Genomic DNA, 16,177 nt, shown 5'->3' on the forward strand with positions numbered 1-16,177 from the left:
CATATGAAAAGCACTAGACAGTACAGCTAAACTCTTCCCTGACCCAAAGACTCTGAGGCAAGTTGACCTTTTGTCCACAGGTTTAATGATTTCAAGGAAGTGTGAAACTGAAACACACAAAAGGGGATACAAGACTTACAACATATTCAAAAATATGTAACATCCACCGCAACAACCAAAAAATGATGTAAGAAATAATGATATATAATAATATATTAAACATAACCTACCCACAATGCTTCGTCCGGGCAAAGATAGATACAGATTAAACTGGATTGATTAAACACATGGGTGACATGAATCTAACACAGCTTGGCTTCCTGGCCGAAGTCACATGACATGCAGCTGGGCCGCACCTCTTAAAGGGAAAGCCCCACCCATATACACACACATAAATCCCCAACAACACAGCCTTGACAAATTTTACATCATACTGAATGGTGCACGTCCACCTTACTTAACGTTCTTGTGATTCTCCACATGCTATTGATTACATTGCAGCGTTCTTTAGCATTGATGCTAATTTCTAGCATGACAACGCCGGGCCCAAACCGACGGGCACGGTTTGGCAGGCCCCGGTTAAATTTCTTCAGAAATTTTCTAGTAATCTCTATTTTATCTAGTTATTGTTTAATCTTTCTTTGTCTTTCTTGTCTGCACTGAGCTGTAAAACATTAAGAATTTTCCAGTGATTCAGTAGTCCAGAGGAAAATAAACCTGTTTTCTATTTTAGCGGCTTCCTGAACGAGGGCTAAATAATTCACATTTTTATCATCATTAAGTCATTGATGAATTACGCTGCAGGCTGCCTGTAAATGCTGGCAGGTCCCTTCAGATTAGTTTCTAGCTTCAGAGAAATAAAGTGCTACAGTAAAGTGCCCCATGTTTCTCAATCATTTGTATTGATGTGCACTTCCTGAATTCCGCCGACGTTCAGAGCTAATTGTGAACTGATACCTCTGCTCCACTTGGACTATCGCTAAGCAGAGGTCACCAAGCTGCATAGCCTGTTAGTCCAAGCAGGGTATCATATGAAGCTTTGTCAATACCACACAGAGGTCTGAGGCTACTCTGATACCAGATACTATCTCTGTACCCTTTGATATTATTGACTCTGTGGTCTCTGTGTTGATTAACTTCTGCACCCTCTTCCAGCAGACTGCCTCTCTAGGCTCTGTCGCAGCTCTCAAACAACAACGCATTTAAACTTTAAACCAAGTTTAAAGTGGCGTGTCTCAGCTTTAATAATAATAATAATTTGTCTGTTTTATGTGGTTGGTAGTGTGATTTAGTTTCTGGTACTTTATTTTTATTTACTTTTAATTTACTTATGCAGCTACGGGTGGTAACGAGTAGTGGAACTTTAAGAGAGATGTTCTTCACATGCCTGAAGACATGCAGAATATATTTAGTTATGACTGCAACATGGGGTTTGACATGCTCTTAACATGCGGGTGCACTTAGTTTTTCACAAATTGCTGACTAGCCATGCATTTTTTAAAATTGAAAGTTGTGTTCAACTAATTTTTCACTTTCTTAAGGTCAGTGTACTTCAAGTTTTCAGATGCTCTCTATGGTTGACTGTTCTTGCTTTTTACCACAGTTTGAGACTTTAACATAAAAGTTTGTTGCTGTTTGTTTTGAGGGCCATTTTCAAACTCTATCTTTAAAAGCAGTTTAAAGATCCACATGTTTTGACATGTGGATAGCAGTAATGGCAGCTCCCATCTTAATTCAGCAATGGAGATAAAGGAAGATACAGATAAATAAAAAACCCCAGAAGAATCCACAACTTTTATTTTGAACAGTGAGGCAATAAGCATGGCAGCAAAGAGGGAAGCTCACATGAGAGACAATTGTAACAGCGGTGAAATAGACAATATGCCTCATATTTTAAGCCTTCAAATGCTGAAGAAAATCATGCGTATAGCTTGCACAAATATAAAATTTGAAGAAGACACATGTAGCTGAATAGACCTACAGTACATTCAATGTAAAACTATGGTAACAGTATCAAAAAAGAGCAATAGGTGTGGCTAAAAGTATTTTCACATTCTGTGAAAACATTTCTTTTCAAGGAATTACAAAAGCTTATCAGGAGCACAAACACGTTAACAAATTACAAGTACACAACGCTTAACCACCAGCTTTATTCTACATGAATTAGAGCTTTTATAAACATCACATTTCATCAACATCACATAATGACATTAGACTTTTAAAGCGCTTTTCAGGGCGCTTAAAGACATCAATGAAATCAGTCATTTCCGTTCACACGCTGATGATGGCAAGCTACCAAAGCTATTAAATATTACATAAGTGATATTTATTTTTTTCTTGTTATTGTAAAATAAATATTGTGTTTTCATTTTGGCAACAATTACCTTGCAGTAATTACCTTTCCATTATTATATATATAGTTTTTTTTTAACTATGTAAAAAGGAAGGTGAAAACTACATACTAGGTTTAAAAGACAATATGAATGTCGTAAATGTAAAAGATGTCTGGATATACTTGGTTTCTAATGTTATTTAACAGAATATATTGAATAGTTGCAGAAGAAACAAATTCATGTTTTTGACATACGGTGTAATTCTGCTGAGTCAGCAACTACTGTGGGAGCTAAATGAAATCACAGAGCTGCTCTTTGTTATTCTGGAGGAAAACCATTAGAAGAGTCTAGCATGTGAAACACCTGCAGGTAGATTTACCCACAGCCTTAGAGCACCCTGGTTTATATATAGAGCAGGGGTTCACCGATTTTTCTGCACCAAATTCCTTAATTTTATAAGATTGGTGATCGGCTGACACTTACACATGAAGCCGATCTTTACCACTAATCTTTATCTACCTCAGCAAAGGTCTAAAAATCAGCTACTGTGCTCTTCTGCGTTGCAGTGAAAGGTTTGACTGACCAACCCTCCACCACGTCATGTCTGCAGGTAACAATAGTGACTGAATAGTTAGTCACTTTCAGTCATTTTCTTGTTATATTTAGCAACATTTTAAACAAAAAAATGGTATCTGCCAAAATTGGAATCGGCATGTCAGGCTTTTTAAAGAATCCGCGATGAGCAGATTACATATCAGGGCTGCAATCAGCCCTAAAACACAATAGAACTGTTTCTAATTATCTGTTGTAAAAATCTACAATTTGTTGATTTACAAGTTAGTAATCATAATGATGAACTTTTAAAAACAAAACAAATAAAACAATGTACAGCTCAAACATAGATGTCACCATTTGATGACGTTTTGTCATCAAATGGTGATGACATAGATGACATGTCTGTAAAAACATGTCATCTATGCAGATTACAGCAAAAGCAGATTACATCAAAAGCTGATTCACATCTCCTTGTTATAAAAGTGTAATGTTTTATTATGTATAATAAAACATTAAAATAAGACAGAAAACACTGAGTTGCTTTATAATCACAATGCACACACATACACAATCATACAGTCAGCATGCCTGAGCAGTTTCTAGTTATTTTGTAACACGAGGCATGAGTTTCAACAACTAGAGTTTAAGAAAAAATAAAATTACTTAACCCTTGCTGATTTGGTTTCTTGAGAAAATTCTAGAAAAACATGTGGCGATAGAACATATAGAGCAGTGGCCCCCAAACCCCGGGCCGCGGACCAGTACCGGTCCATGGACCAATTGGTACCGGGCCGCGCAAGAAATAATTAAATACTTCCGTTTTTTGTATTGAGTCTGGAGGATCTTTTATTTTGAAAATCCTTTAACCGGATTCTATCGGTTACGTCTTGAGTGCCAACATTGAGCCCACAAGCAGCAGAATGATTTAGAAACAGCAGCAACAGCATCGGTGTCGGTGCCCCCCCCAACCCCCCTCCGGTCTACAGCAAATTTGCGAAGTCTTGACCGGTCCGCGGTACTAAAAAGGCTGGGACCTGAGTATTTGTCTCCTTGCAGATATATCTCTGTGTTTTTTTTTTTTTAGATGATCAGGTTTTTTTTTTTTTAGACAAAAAAACTGCTGGAATAGATACAAAGTGCAGTTAACAAATTATTTCATTAATTTACAGAAAGTGTAAATAAATGAATGGCACTCTAATTAAATAATAAACTAAGTTGGATTAAACACACTTATAGAAAATCTGATTTCAATTTCACCTGTCCCACCTGGGCCTCATGTGGAATAAAAAGTTACTTAAATGGAACCTGTTTGACAACATGAAGTAGGCTAAACGATCTTAAAAAAGCAACATATCATGCCCCGGGTAATTCAAAAACAGATGAGAAAGAAAGTTATGCATGTCTGTCAGTAAGGGAGGAGTTACAATGCCACTTTAAGGCTTTTGGATTCTACCAATCCACATTGAGAACCATCAATGAGATTGATTGACAAAAAGAGAAAACTTTGGGCTATAGAGAGCCTTCAGACCTCTAAGTGAGGTCTCTTGTACTTTAGATATTTTTAGAGCTGCTCTCAGACCAGTTGTTGGTGGAATCCTGTTTTGTCCACTTTTCCAAAAATACTCCAGGAGTGAATCAGCAAGTCATCCAGGAGGTCAGTGAAGGGCTCTAAAAACATCTAGCACACAGCCAGCCTCATCTTCCTCAATAACAGAGCTCCTGATTCAACAATAAGAAAGAGACTAGAAAATATGGACTTCATGGGAGAGTCTCAAGCTCAAACCACTGATGACAAAAAGTCTCACATTTCTCATAACCATCTTCATGACTCCAAGAGTTTAATCTTGGGATTTCCTTAATTTCTTTGTGTTAGATCAGTCTTGTTTCTGTTTTACTTTAGATCAGTTCGTCCTTAGTAATTCTAGTTTAATATATTTATTTTTTGTGTCTATTAATTTTTGTTGCCTGTATTTAATTATGTTTCTAGGTCTAGTTATTCTTTAGTGTTAGATTTTTTTGCTGGTTCCTCCTGTTAAATCCCGTTTCTTCTCTGTTTTCCTGGGTTCCTGTGATTTTCTTTTTGCTTTTTCCCTGCTCTGGCTTCCTGCATTTCACAGTTCATGAAATGCAAGTTCAAGAAAATGCATCGGACCACTATAGTACAACTAGTTATTGAACAGAGAGCAATACATTTACATTTTACAATATAACCAAGAACAAAAATTAGACTTTTTTATGGCCTACTCTTTCTTTGTATTTTTTCCCTTTCAATCTGCTGGTGAATACAAATATTTTAATTAAATGTTTAAACCAAACACCACTAACTACCAGTGCTTAAAAGAACAGCCAATTTGAGACAATTTCTAAGCTAAATATATTAGAAATTGTATTGAATGTATCATTTTGGTCTTCATTAAATAAGTTGAAAACTTTTTAGAAGGTCGAACTGCACTGATTGGTTAAATTAACAGGAAGTTTGTATAGAACTTACAGTGTTAATTGTTGGCAGCTGTGTTTGCATGATTAGAAGCTGTGATCTTTTACTAACTAGCTAACTTGTGATCAACCCCAGCTGCTGTCTGAAGAAACCCTTCCCCTGTTGGGCTTCCTCAAAGCTACCACTGAGAGCTCAACTCTAATTGGTCAGTAGTAACTTTAGATGGGTTTCATCCTTCCACTGAAGAGGATCAGGGCAGACTGTTCATTCTAACACTTCCTTTTGCCTACAACTATTACTTGTTCTACTTTTAGAACAATCCCTTTGGCATGTGTTTTTTTCATTTTCAACTGTTTTGAAGTCCAAGTGAAAACTCAAACTTCATGAGTTTCAGATGTAGAATAATCTTTCTGACTGTGGTGCCTAAAATATTCAATTATGTGCTACAAAAATTACTTTGTTGTGACATATTTGCTGCCTTTTTATGCAACAACATCACTTTGTATTGTTGGTAGAAGGTCTAAGTCTGGCAGATAAGAAACAGGATGCTTCTCTTCTTATTCCAACCTAAAGTGAAACCTGTCACTGCAGGCTTTCCTCTCTCTCTGCAATGTGTTCTTGAAGATAATTTGTACAAAGTTAATTACGGATTTTCATTCCATGTGACTGGTATCGATTAAATGATACAGAAGAACACAATAAGGAGCCTGGATTTTCTCTAAATCTAAACATAATTGCAATCATTGATTTGGGAAATAATGACAGAAACCTTGTTTCATTTCCAAAATGAAAGCAGCAAACGGTGAAAAGCTTTTTACTGACATGAAAGATAATCTTTGAAATGTTTCATGTTTTTCTATTGTCAGAAAATCCAACAGTGAGCAGGAATTGATCCTATTATCAAGGATTGTGTGTGTAGCCAAGTCTGATGTTTCAAGCTTATTGCTCTGTGCCGTTGAGCTCTGGTGTTATCATGGCAGATAACCAAGAATATACCCACAGACACACCCGTATTCAAGCACACACACTGCTCTATAAATATCAGAAGTGCAGAGGTACACAATTAATTTTTTGCTGTGCCTTATATATTTACTTTAAAATTACATAAAAGAATGATTTATTTAGAAAACTCACTCTAGAATTAGTCTACTTAAATCTGATTTAAGTCCTGCAGTATTTTGAAAATAAAACACTAAAATAATTACATGAAATAATTTTATGGATATAGTTCTCTCCACTGGGCTGGACTTTAGGTTTAACAAAATGTAATGCGCAGTGCTGGTTATCAACTGGATAAATTAGTTGAGGGTTTTCCATATATGGACCTGTCAGTCAATTATGTCCTCTCTGAGCCAAATCCAGAGTTGGGGAAGGGGACGCAATAAACATTTAGGCAATGGGTCAATGAGATTTCTCCAACTCTGGGAACATTTTCATTCGATTAAACTGAGAGATTCTTTGGAAAAGGCTCTTCTCCTCTTTTTTTTACTTGCACTTTACTGTAGTGCCAGAATTTTCATAATCATGATTGCATGATTGCATGATGAAAACAAAAGAAGAGATCCTGTGAGGTCTAAATAAACAAAAAGAGAGAAAAAAAAAGAAAAAAGAACTTAAGCAAATTGTCTCATCTAAATTAGAAACCATTTTGGCCTTTTTTAAAATTAAGAATAAAACCATAAAATTGTATTATAATTATTATTATTGTAATTGGAATATCCTCAGACACGTCTCGTGTAAAAAGATTCCAAATATTATTATTATTGCTTTAAAGAAGCTGTGTCTGTATTGGGAAACATGGGACCAGTGTGGAGGGGCAAGGAGTGCACACAGTGAGCACAGTGTAATAGATAAAAAGGCCCTTTTTAAGCAAACAAGTGTTTTTACACAATACATCTACATGACAGCATGATATTTGTATAGGCTATGTATAATATTCCACTGTTTTATCCACATGAATGTAGCATTAACATTCGTCCTCACCAAGTTAAGAACCATTCAGAATTTTGAATTTCTTAACAATAAGCTCTAGCGTGTAGTCTTAGAAGAATTAGAAATCAAATTACAGTAGCTTGTACTAAATGTACATTTTCAATGGGAGACAATCGTAGTAAAAAGCAAAAGGACATACAGTAGATTGTCTATTTGATTTAAAATGTTAAAGATTTGAAGACATTAAAAAAAATCAGACTTTTAAGAATTCAACCTATGCACAACCTTAAAGTCAATGCTATTTAAAAACAAAGTCACGAAAGTGAAAGAAAAAATAGAGAAAACATCAAGAAAATTCTAAGGGATGAAGGAGGGCTTTGTTTTATACTAAGATACAAAAGGGAAAATCAAACTATTTTAAACACTAACCATTTCTGCCAGTGCTGTTTTCATAGCTAAAAAGAGAACACAAGGTGATTAGTAAAATAGCAGGAAATTGTTCCCATCTGCTGGACTTGATGGAAGCAGGAACACTTCTGTACAACAAAAAAAGCAAATAGCAAAATGAATAAATAAAAATGAAGAGTGCTGCTTTGTGAATTCCTCCCTCAGTGTTTATTTCTTACAGCTGGATTCATCGTCTTCTAAGATGATAAATAACTCTGCCAAAGCTGAATAAATAAATTTCTGAGTCCAGATTCCAATGAAATACATAATCAGAAGTTTGTCATTTGTAAATTTTTGACTTTTGCTGCTTAAAAAAAGAAACAAGACATAAATACTCTGAGTCCCAGAGCGACAGATTATGTTTTCTTTTTTCCCCTCATGGTCACATAATGTTCTTTTCCAACAAACCCCTTCTGTACAATGAATTGAACATAATATGGAAAAGAAAATGATCAATTCTTAGAAATAGTGTTAATAATACTGAACTAATAAGGGACAACATTGCATTATACATAATGAACTGCAGTAGATGAGTTTTGTCAGGCTTAATGAAATTAGGGTGCTTCTGTTCTTGTCTTTCATCATCTTTCATGAACCAAACATCTAAGACCTGGGTGCCACAAAATCAGCTAGTTTTAGATATACTGTGCTCATATCAAAACATTCCAAATGTAATTCAAACAAGCTTCCCCAGTTTCGCTGTTCCTTGGAAACATTGTTTTCCCTGAGCCAGAAGAGTGAGCAAACATCTTCAGCAGGAAACCAATCAGTTGCCTGACTACAGTTGACACGTTTCAGATTTCAAGAGCAATGAAGTGTTCTTCCTCCTCAACCTCTGTGCATGTATTATATCTGTCCACCCGGATATGCGCATGTGTCTTCATTAAGCAAAAAGAAAAAAAAAAGCCCCCCAAGATCAGAGCACAGATCTAGAATCAGCTTCAGAGGATTTGGAGTCGTTCCACAGGCTTTGGACCATTCTGCAGACAAATCATCCTGCATCCATAAGTCATCCTGAGTGTCACAAGCTGGCCTTAGGCTTGGGAACAAATCTGTGATAACAACAGAGTCTGTTAACTTACTCCACTTACACACTGTTTTTAACCTATGGCGGAACATGAGAATGTTGTTGCTTTGAGTTCTGCACCTTAAAGCTGTCAAAGCCCAACAATGTCTGATGTCTGACTGAAAGAAAGCTCACTTCAAAGGGAAGAGAAACTTAAAAAGATGGCTGCAGATTGAAAGGTGGGAGAAATGAATGAGAGTGTTTGAAGCAAACATTGGATCAAGGAGACTTTTAATAGATTGAGAGAGCCGTTCCTGAATAATAACCCAGTGCACACTGTGGTCTGTTAAGGTGCTGTGCCAGCACTTTCATTTTCCACATGAACACGTGCAACTGCACTTCAGCTTCAGTTGTAATTTGAGAAGAGGAAAAAACGGCATGATCCACTTTAGTCACACTTGAAATCAGGATTAGAAAAATCTCTTGGCAAAGGATGTGAGAGGAGTCAAGTCAGGTCGGCTGAGATTCAGCGAGACATTCTAAAAGTGCACCAGATCACGCTGTCACTTCTGCTGAGCTCTTGTCTGCCAGATGGATGTCCAATCGCAGCTCCAGATGTGCCCAGAATCTGCCTGAGCTCCAAGCAGAGAGACGCCCAAAAACAAAGGGTTGCCCCTCACTCAGCTACACGACTGATTGAGAAAGCCGAGGGATAATTGTAATCAGGCTGCTGCCAGTTTTCATTATGATCTCAGACCCAGGCCTTAATGCCGCTCAGACAAACTGGAGAAGGTTGTTATAGGATAGAAGGATCAGAGCGCAATAAAAGTGACGGCTTTAGATCACACTACTCCTAATCTGCTGCTGGTTGGATGTGATGTAATCGTACAATCTTGGATTAAGTACACACATTAACAGTAGAGGAGGCAGCATGTTTGTGCTGCAGTCTGTGAGGAACTGCAGGGGTTAACAGACTGTTGCAGGCGCCTGGGAACAGAGGAACGAAACAAAGCTGTTATTTTCCTTGTTTTCTGCATTTAAACTCCTCCACTGACAGGTAGAGGAACACTTTGAACTAATGTGTAACAACGCCTGGAACATTTTCCATAATTACTCTCCGCAGAGCAAGTCCCAGTTTGGCAAGTTACATATGCAACAATATTCAAACCGCTCACATCTGACAATAACAGGTTCTGAAATGCAGTGTTTGTTTTGTTTTCCAGATAATTGCAATGGTCCTCTCGCATCAGCATTACCACACTCATCGTTTCAGAGCTCATCTCAGTCCTCGGCCAGTTATTCTGCCTTCTACGCCAAGCTCAACAGGAGAGATGGTGAGTTCACACTGCTTTATTTAGAAAAAAAAACAGTACTCTGAGAAATATCTGTCTATCCTAAATTTATTCTGGTGTCTTATAACAACATTGTTTGAGAACTTAGGACTTATGTGCTCTATGAGATTTCAGTCCATTTCTCCTTGATCTATTTGTTTGTTCTAAATGTTTTTATAGAAGAATATCTCTGCAGGTAAAAAGCCTTTGCACAGTATATTTTAAACATGTGTTCACTTGCAAACAAACTTTTTGATGACTCAGTTTTCCTGATTATTTTTGCTGCCCAGTTAGGCTTGTTTTAATCAGAAAACATGGATAAATGTTATTTTTTTCATGGTCTGCACATGTTCAGTGTTGCTCAGAGATTACTGGAACAGTGAGAGTCAGAGATCAGCATGGACAGACTGAAAGCACACACACATGCACCTCACCTCAGTTTATTATTTAGGATAAGGCATCAGCACTAAACATAAAACTGCGAAGCCATCCGAGTCGAAAAGTAAAAGCAACAAAGTATCACCTGACTAGTCTTGAACTGATGTGTGCTTCTGGAACTCTGTGAGGCTCAACCAGGCTTGGTTCCTATAGGACAACCAGCCACCTCATTGTCAGGTCAAACCACAATGCTGCTTAAATCATGATCCAGAGACAGTTTTATGTCAGGAGATGGACTGACCACCTCTCCCATGTACTACTGCTAGTCTCATTTGATAATCTTACCAAAAAAAAAAAATTCTTCACTGGTGCCACATTTACTGGGATTCTCTTGCACTTATTTAAATGTATGTTCCACTCTTTTATGTTAAAACACCCACAGACTTTTTGCATTAAAGTGTTGCGGAAAGTGCCTCCACTGTATGTGATGATAGCTCAGTAAGTGGTGTGTATGTTGAGTGTAGGTGAGCGAGATGTGTGGCAACCGTCCTCCGGTCCGAACGGGGGCGCTGCGTGCTGTAAACAAGAAGAACCAGGATGCTGGGGGAGCGAAGAAGAGACAGTATGTGGGAGGGGTGAGCGTAGCCGACGACCGGAGCAGTGGCTAAAGGAAAAAAACGTCTGTTAACTTTCAACTGTAAGCTGGCGCTATTAAAAGTAAACTTCCAGCCACCTTCGTGCCCCAGTGTGGTTCCTGTTCAAGGCGTATGAAGGAGTTAACCCCGAAGTAGACTTCACTTCGGCCCTGGAGGAAGAACTCCCCTGTGTCCTCCGACCACGGTCAGAAGACTGAGCAGGAAAGGTTAACACTGGCGACCACGAAGGGACACGAAGGTGGCTGGAAGTTTACTTTTAATAGCGCCAGCTTACAGTTGAAAGTTAACAGACGTTTTTTTTCCTTTAGCCACTGCTCCCAAGTACACCTTGCTGCAGCAAACAGAATGGGGCGGGGGCGGACAACTGTCAGTCTCATACCTTATATGGAAATGGTGGGGACGGACCACTGTCAGTCTCATACCTTATATGGAAATGGGACTATTTCATTCCGGAAATGAAGGGGGCGCTAGTGACACTATTTCCTGTACCGATCGTGTTATAATAATTATACTAATAATAACGTATTTTATTTGACAACGCCTTTTAAAACACCCAAGAACACTTTCAACATTAAAAATACAAATGAAATAGTAAAGAAATGACTACAAAACGTGATATGTCACGTGGTATGTCTGTCACGTGGTAAGTCACTTTTTTATTTCCAAATCTTTATTAAATCTTTATTTAAAATTATATTAGTAACAAACAATCTAGAATAAGCAACAATAAGGAAACATTATGGAGACTAAAAACCCACCTGTTTAGAATTGTATTTGAAATGTAATCAATTACAAATTTATGGATGGAACTTGACTTAATGCTTTGTTTTGATTATTGATTCTATATTGCATTGTGTTTCTGTGTTTGTAATGATGTAAAGCACTTTGAAATGTCTTGCTGCTGAAATGTGCTATACAAATAAAATTTGATTGATTGATTGATTGAGATGTATTTATCTATCCTTACACCCAATCTATCTCAAACAAAAGTAATAAAACATAAATCATTTTTTTGGAGACAAATGTACATTACATTAAGAGCACATTTATCCATCCATTAATTATCATGAATTATCCCTATAGTTGGGTCATGAGGGCTGCTGACCCTGGACAGATCGCCTGTCCATCGCAGATTAAGAAAACAGATATAAACAAATGAAGTTCAAATAATATATTTTGATGTTGTGAATGGTATTCTTAAAATAAATAAGTTACAATGATTCTAAACTATAATAGCCTCTGGCTTATTAAATAAGAACTAGATGGAAAAGAGGTTTGGTTGGTAAAACATTTAGTCAACAATTTTGGCCAATTTAGTACGTCCATTCACAGCGCACTTTTATTGTTTACTTGCCAAATATTTTTCTTATTATTCACATTGTGAATATAATTTACAAACAAACCAAAGGACTTCTGAACTTCTAACAAGTGCCATTCCGAAAACTAGAATATTTTTGGTTGCAGGTGACCTGGCTCAGCTATTATCATTGTTTACCATAATGTCTCATTGGAAACTTTTGCTATAAGGACTCTCTTTGGGTTTTGCAACAATTTGATATTTAAGGTCTTTATTTTATGAATCGATTGCAATTGATAGAATTGATATGGAATTTCTAAATGGAATAGTGGGACACCAATCAGTTTACAGCACGCAGCGCCCCCCTTCGGACCAGAGGACGGTTGCCACACATCTCGCTCACCTACACTCAACATACACACCACTTACTGAGCTATCATCACATACAGTGGAGGCACTTTCCGCAACAAAAGTATTAATTAATGTATAGCAAAAGGTGCTTAATAGGATTTTATTGTTATTATTTTTGTTTTTGCAGAATTTGAATCAGGTGAAGCTAAAACTATTCCACTTGAGGAGAACAAAAAGTTGTTTTTTTATCTTAAGTGTAAAATGTACTTTTTTTTGTACAGTTTTGGTTTAATTACTGCCCTGACCTTGTTCTTTCAACAGAATGTCCTTTTTATGTCTTCATACTCCAGTTAGCGATTCATTGATTATTAAAATAATTGTCAGGTAATTTAATAATCTATACATCAGGATTGAATTGATTAATCAATTTAAGCAGTAATACCTTATAATCTGTTAAAACATAACTTTCATATATCAAACAAAGCCATCTTGAACCATCAGCATTGTACATAAATGTAATATGCATTACAATTCCAATATAATTCAAACGTTTATAACCAGAAGTACACATGATGGTCATTTCATTTAGTTTTTGATCAGTAGTTCTGTAGGTTATTGAAGGTTTTATCTTTGGACAGTGCTGCATATGTGGCAGTCAGTGGTTGAAAGGCAAAAGATAATACAAATTAAACCAAATTCCACTTTTATTTATAATAGTCCAGATAAGGTCAACAAAACACAAAAGCTATAACACAACAGCAAAAGGCTACAACAGAAGTTTTCCTAAAACAGAATTTAGAATAAGTGGAAGTTATAATAAATTTACTTGCTGAGGTTTTAGCAGCAGGCTTGTGGCTTTATGCCATTGTGTTATGTCTTTTGTTGTTTCATTGTAGTTTCTGCATTTGTCGATCCATCTGGGCCTCATTCATGAAAGGCAGATATGGGATTTTCATTATTCAGAAAATAACATAAAGAACATACAGCTGACAATGGTATATATTCATCTGTTCTAACAGTATTTTCTTGTGCAAATCCATTAGTATATGAAAAGCAATCATACATACGGCTTCATCAAAGTGAAACATCCTCTTTGTTTTCCTCACATTAGGACTCCAGATGCAAATCTCACTGCTCTATGTAGGATTTAGTTGAAGGGCCCAGAACAGCTTCAGCGAGCGTCACATCAAATGATTTCAGGGAAGTTGCCAAAAGTGACAAACTCTGTTAAATAATGTTCTACAAAAGGAAATGCTCCATGGTTCATAAAACCTTTCTTTATTTAGCATCCCTTTGGGTGCAGTCAAACAGTCATTTCATTAACTGAGTAAAATGGCAGAAAGGTGTCTCAGTGACAGACATTATAAGAGCTCATGGAATTCCTTAAAACACTGAGGAAACGTTTCCTTTGACATAAAAGGAGGTCATGCTAGGTTGCCCTGTGTAAGAAGGAAACCGATTCTATAGCATGCATTACAACATGACATTGAATGTTTGTGTGACAGGACTAAATTTACTATTTTTTTGTAAGGTGCCTTTAAATAATATGTGTTCTAAATTTGTGCATAAAAAATAAATTGAACTGGAAACTGAATCGTTATTCCTTAAATAGTAAAAAATAAAGACCTTCCTGTCTAGTAAACCAGCGAGTTGTGGTTGTTTTCATTGTTCAAACTGCCACAGTCTGCTGTTGAAGAGTTACTATGGCTGCCATCACCAACCCTGCACACTTTTTTTTTGTACCCAGATTTTGAGTGAGACATTACCTCAACAATCTAAGATAGTGCTGCTGTATCTGCAGGCTGTTTCATTTGCTTTATCTTATGCTAGTGTTTGTATTTTTTGGGGACTCTTAACCAAACCAAAACTGTTTTCTTCATTGTTTGGATGTGCAGAGTTATTCTCTGTCCAGCAGTTTTTGTGACCAGTAACTGTGTTAGCTGGAGAGTACAGATAAAAGCAGGAGCAGGTGGCAGAGGTTTGTGATGCTCAAGTGCCTGAAATAAAGTGTGTTCAGGTAAAAATACTGACTTGGGCTGCTCTTATTAGTACTGTGTGCATTTAGTGACACTGTTCTTGGTATACTGTATATGTACTGGGTGTACTTCTTCTATTTTCTTCCCTCCTCTGATCTAATTCTCTCTCTATGTTAAATTATTCCCTGTCCTCTTTACCTTCCTTTTCTCTTTCCTTTCCATCTCCATGTCCATTGTTAATAAAATAAACCAAACTAAATTGTTTTTTGAAAGATGTATATCTTTCAAACCTGTTAGGCTTATTTTTGGTGGACAACAATAACAATAATGTAATAATGTAAAAATGACAATAATGCAATAAAAACCTAACTGCATGATGAGCTGAACAGGAGACAGAAACTGAATGCTTAACTTTTTGCCTCCCTCGATTATCATGGAGAGTGTTAAATTCTTAGAAAACGTCCACACAGCTCACTTTATTCTTACGTATAGCAAATAGAAATAATTTTGGCAATTCTAAATCAACGCCAGTGGAGCCCTTATTTGTGAGGGTTAGGGACCACAGATGCGCACAAATGGCTAAAATCTGCAATAATTTGAGAGATCCTCTATAAACTTTTAGAACTGCCTATTTTAATACCAAATACACGTTAATATGTGCGAGCATGCACAGTGGAGACGGTTTTAGTACTGCAGATGGCAGTAGGGCCACAGGGAGAAGTCAGAGGAGCACAGCTTTTTCTGCCTCATAATATACTGTCAGGATACAGTGACAGTTTTAATAAAGATGTAAAAAAAACAAACATTGTTTATAGAAGATACACACTGCAGTTCTAATGAAAAAAAACTGAATATAATGGTGGGATTTTCAAATTGTTTCACTGATCTGCTGATTTCCCCACATTCCCTTCATTCAAGCACAACATAAAATGCTAACTGTGTGTTCTTTCTTACTCCAGAAGCAGGAGGTTGGTCTCCAATGGTGACAGACCAAGACCCCTGGCTCCAAGTGGACCTCCGGGAGCAGATGGAGGTGACGGCTGTGGCTACACAGGGACGCTACGACAGCTCGGACTGGGTCAGCAGTTACCTACTGCTCTACAGCGACACGGGTCGCATCTGGAAGCAGTATAGGCATGAAGATGGATTGGAGGTGAGTCCACACTCTGACATTCCAGTTGAGATGAGTTGCCAATTTGGTTTTTCAAACTGAATATACCCAAAATAAATGCTGTTTTTTTTCTTGGGTCTGGTTAAACAGTTTGAGACTGATTCTGGGCTTTTTGCTGTTGATGGACGAGGTTAATGTTTTGGATAAAATGCCTCTGCTTCTTTGTCGAGTGTTAGTAAAAAACGGTCAGTAGCACTTGTGCGTGTGTTCAGTACTTGTGGAGCTGCAGAGTTGATTAGAATAAATTAGCATAAACTCTGGGAGCAGGGAGCGAAGGGAGCTGGGCTCAAAAGGTCACTAACTGTTT

At 37.2% G+C, this 16,177-nt stretch overlaps 1 protein-coding gene across 2 annotated transcripts in view; it reads left to right on the forward strand.

Moving 5' to 3' along the window:
• Positions 1-16,177, forward strand: part of cntnap5a (contactin associated protein family member 5a) — a 214,842-nt gene that overhangs the window by 48,245 nt on the left and 150,420 nt on the right. For both annotated transcript variants that reach the window (XM_028022913.1, XM_028022915.1), the window contains exons 2-3: positions 9,934-10,044; positions 15,659-15,852. In XM_028022913.1, the coding sequence (XP_027878714.1) occupies positions 9,934-10,044; positions 15,659-15,852 (305 nt within the window). The remainder of the gene's footprint in view (positions 1-9,933; positions 10,045-15,658; positions 15,853-16,177) is intronic.

The sequence above is a fragment of the Xiphophorus couchianus genome, chromosome 7 (genome assembly GCF_001444195.1).
Source record: "Xiphophorus couchianus chromosome 7, X_couchianus-1.0, whole genome shotgun sequence".
Classification (NCBI taxonomy): Eukaryota; Metazoa; Chordata; class Actinopteri; order Cyprinodontiformes; family Poeciliidae; genus Xiphophorus; species Xiphophorus couchianus.